The sequence below is a fragment of the Oratosquilla oratoria genome, chromosome 8 (assembly GCF_046742065.1).
Source record: "Oratosquilla oratoria isolate Oo_2021 chromosome 8, ASM4674206v1, whole genome shotgun sequence".
NCBI lineage: Eukaryota > Metazoa > Arthropoda > Malacostraca > Stomatopoda > Squillidae > Oratosquilla > Oratosquilla oratoria.
In genome coordinates this window covers 69,649,523-69,651,216 of record NC_134784.1, presented here as the reverse complement: position 1 = coordinate 69,651,216, position 1,694 = coordinate 69,649,523, and the positions used below count along the sequence as shown (strand labels likewise).

The 1,694-nt window shown below is 41.9% G+C and overlaps 1 protein-coding gene across 2 annotated transcripts in view; it reads right to left on the bottom strand.

The window, feature by feature from the left end:
• Nucleotides 1-826: 826 nt before the first annotated feature.
• The window catches only part of LOC143027501 (zwei Ig domain protein zig-8-like), a 451,994-nt gene continuing 451,126 nt past the window's right edge, over nucleotides 827-1,694 (bottom strand). For both annotated transcript variants that reach the window (XM_076188789.1, XM_076188790.1), the window contains one exon: nucleotides 827-964. In XM_076188789.1, the coding sequence (XP_076044904.1) occupies nucleotides 855-964 (110 nt within the window). In that variant the 3' untranslated portion in view covers nucleotides 827-854. The remainder of the gene's footprint in view (nucleotides 965-1,694) is intronic.

Sequence of the window (1,694 nt, the reverse complement as noted above, 5' to 3'; positions counted from 1 at the left end):
AGTGGCAGTAATCACATTGAAGTCGCTCAAAGCAACAAGTTGTGTCTAGTGGTGGGTACAGGTCAACCATAGATTCAAACTTGGTATAAATCATCTAATTTTCTTCAACCTTATACGCCTCAAAAGGAATATATACTCCAATAAAAGAGATGAAGCCCATGGTATTCTTCAGTCTCACCAGCATCATACGTTCATCATCCTTAGTGATATATATATAAGGGTGTGGTGTAGCCGGTTAGATATGCCTACAGCTTCTCCAGAGGTGTGGACCCCATCGGTCCCGCCGACCAAAAATAGGTGTAATCTTCACTACTGTACTCGCCATTGCCTGGTCTTCTCACCTCCGAGAGAGCTACTATATCCAAACTAAGCTTCCAGAGCCTCGCCTATGAAAAAGTTAGACGGTTGTCCTGAGAGAAAGAATTTTCCAGGTGTTCACACTTTGCCATCACTCAGCCTCTAGGACTTCCGTCTTCTGGCCGTGCAGGGTTGCCACGTATTGCAAACATGTGGACTAGTGACCCATATCGGGGCTTGATGATCATTGAATCAAAGACTTTATCTGGCACGTCGAGTGTTTTATTTTTCCTTCATCTGGGTGTCAAACACCCTCTAAACTGGCGAGTGACCATTCGGGGGAGCCAGTTTAATCTCCGACGATCTGACCGTGCGGTAGGTAGAACTAGGTTAAATGGTATCAGTAGGACAGATGCCTCATGTATATGGGCTACAGTTCTCCATTAGATTGAACGAATTTCTTCTCCAAATCCATATTACCCTTAGTTAATTGAATAATGCTAATGAAAGATCGAGAAAAAAAGAACATTTTATTTACATATAAAAATAGTATGTATTTACAGAAGAGCGTGAATAACCATAGCCGTAACGATCAGAGGCGCCAGGGAAGCAGGGCTGAGACAGGTCACTGGGGAACCACCTTGCATTGCCGCCGGATACTCTCCTTCTGTGAAATAGTAAAACCACGAATTAATATACGAATGTACCATGTACCTGTCTATCTATTTATCTATCTACACACACACATGTACACTCTTCCTCGGGCCACTTGAGATGTACTGCGAGTTTTTCGAATTGTCGAAAGAAGTACTCTGGTTCTGACTCGTCAAAAGAGGAGATAGAAGCTATGTTGTTGTGTGGTTGGATGGAAGTCTCTGTTTCTCTATTATACTGAGATAATTCTATCTCATGTCTTAGCTCACATTCTTTCAACTCACGTTCAAATTCACGCTGACGTTCACCGTGTCTCAGCTCACGTTCTTCCATCTCACGTTCAAATTCACGCTGACGTTCACTCTCTTCTTACTCATATTCAATTCTCTCTCTTTCTAACTTAAGTATTGTTAGTTCTAAGGAAACTATTGATCTATCCGTGTAGTCAGGAGTAGGGTGGACATTATTAGGATCTAGAGGAGTGTTTAGTGTTTGGTCATGTGTGGCTGTCTCTGCTGTTTCTAATTCTGCCTCTAATTCTACACTTTGTCCTGTTGTCCCACTAGCACCGGAAAGTAATCGATTGGCGTCATCATCTAAGACTTTCAAATCAATGAGGCGATTTATGACAATGTTTCTAAGTTCTGTCTTGTTAAGAGAAGGAGGGGTATTTATAAGTTTGAATAAGGAGCCACCAGTCTTTCAGTTTGAAGTAACCAGTTAATTGATCTACTGTGGGATTT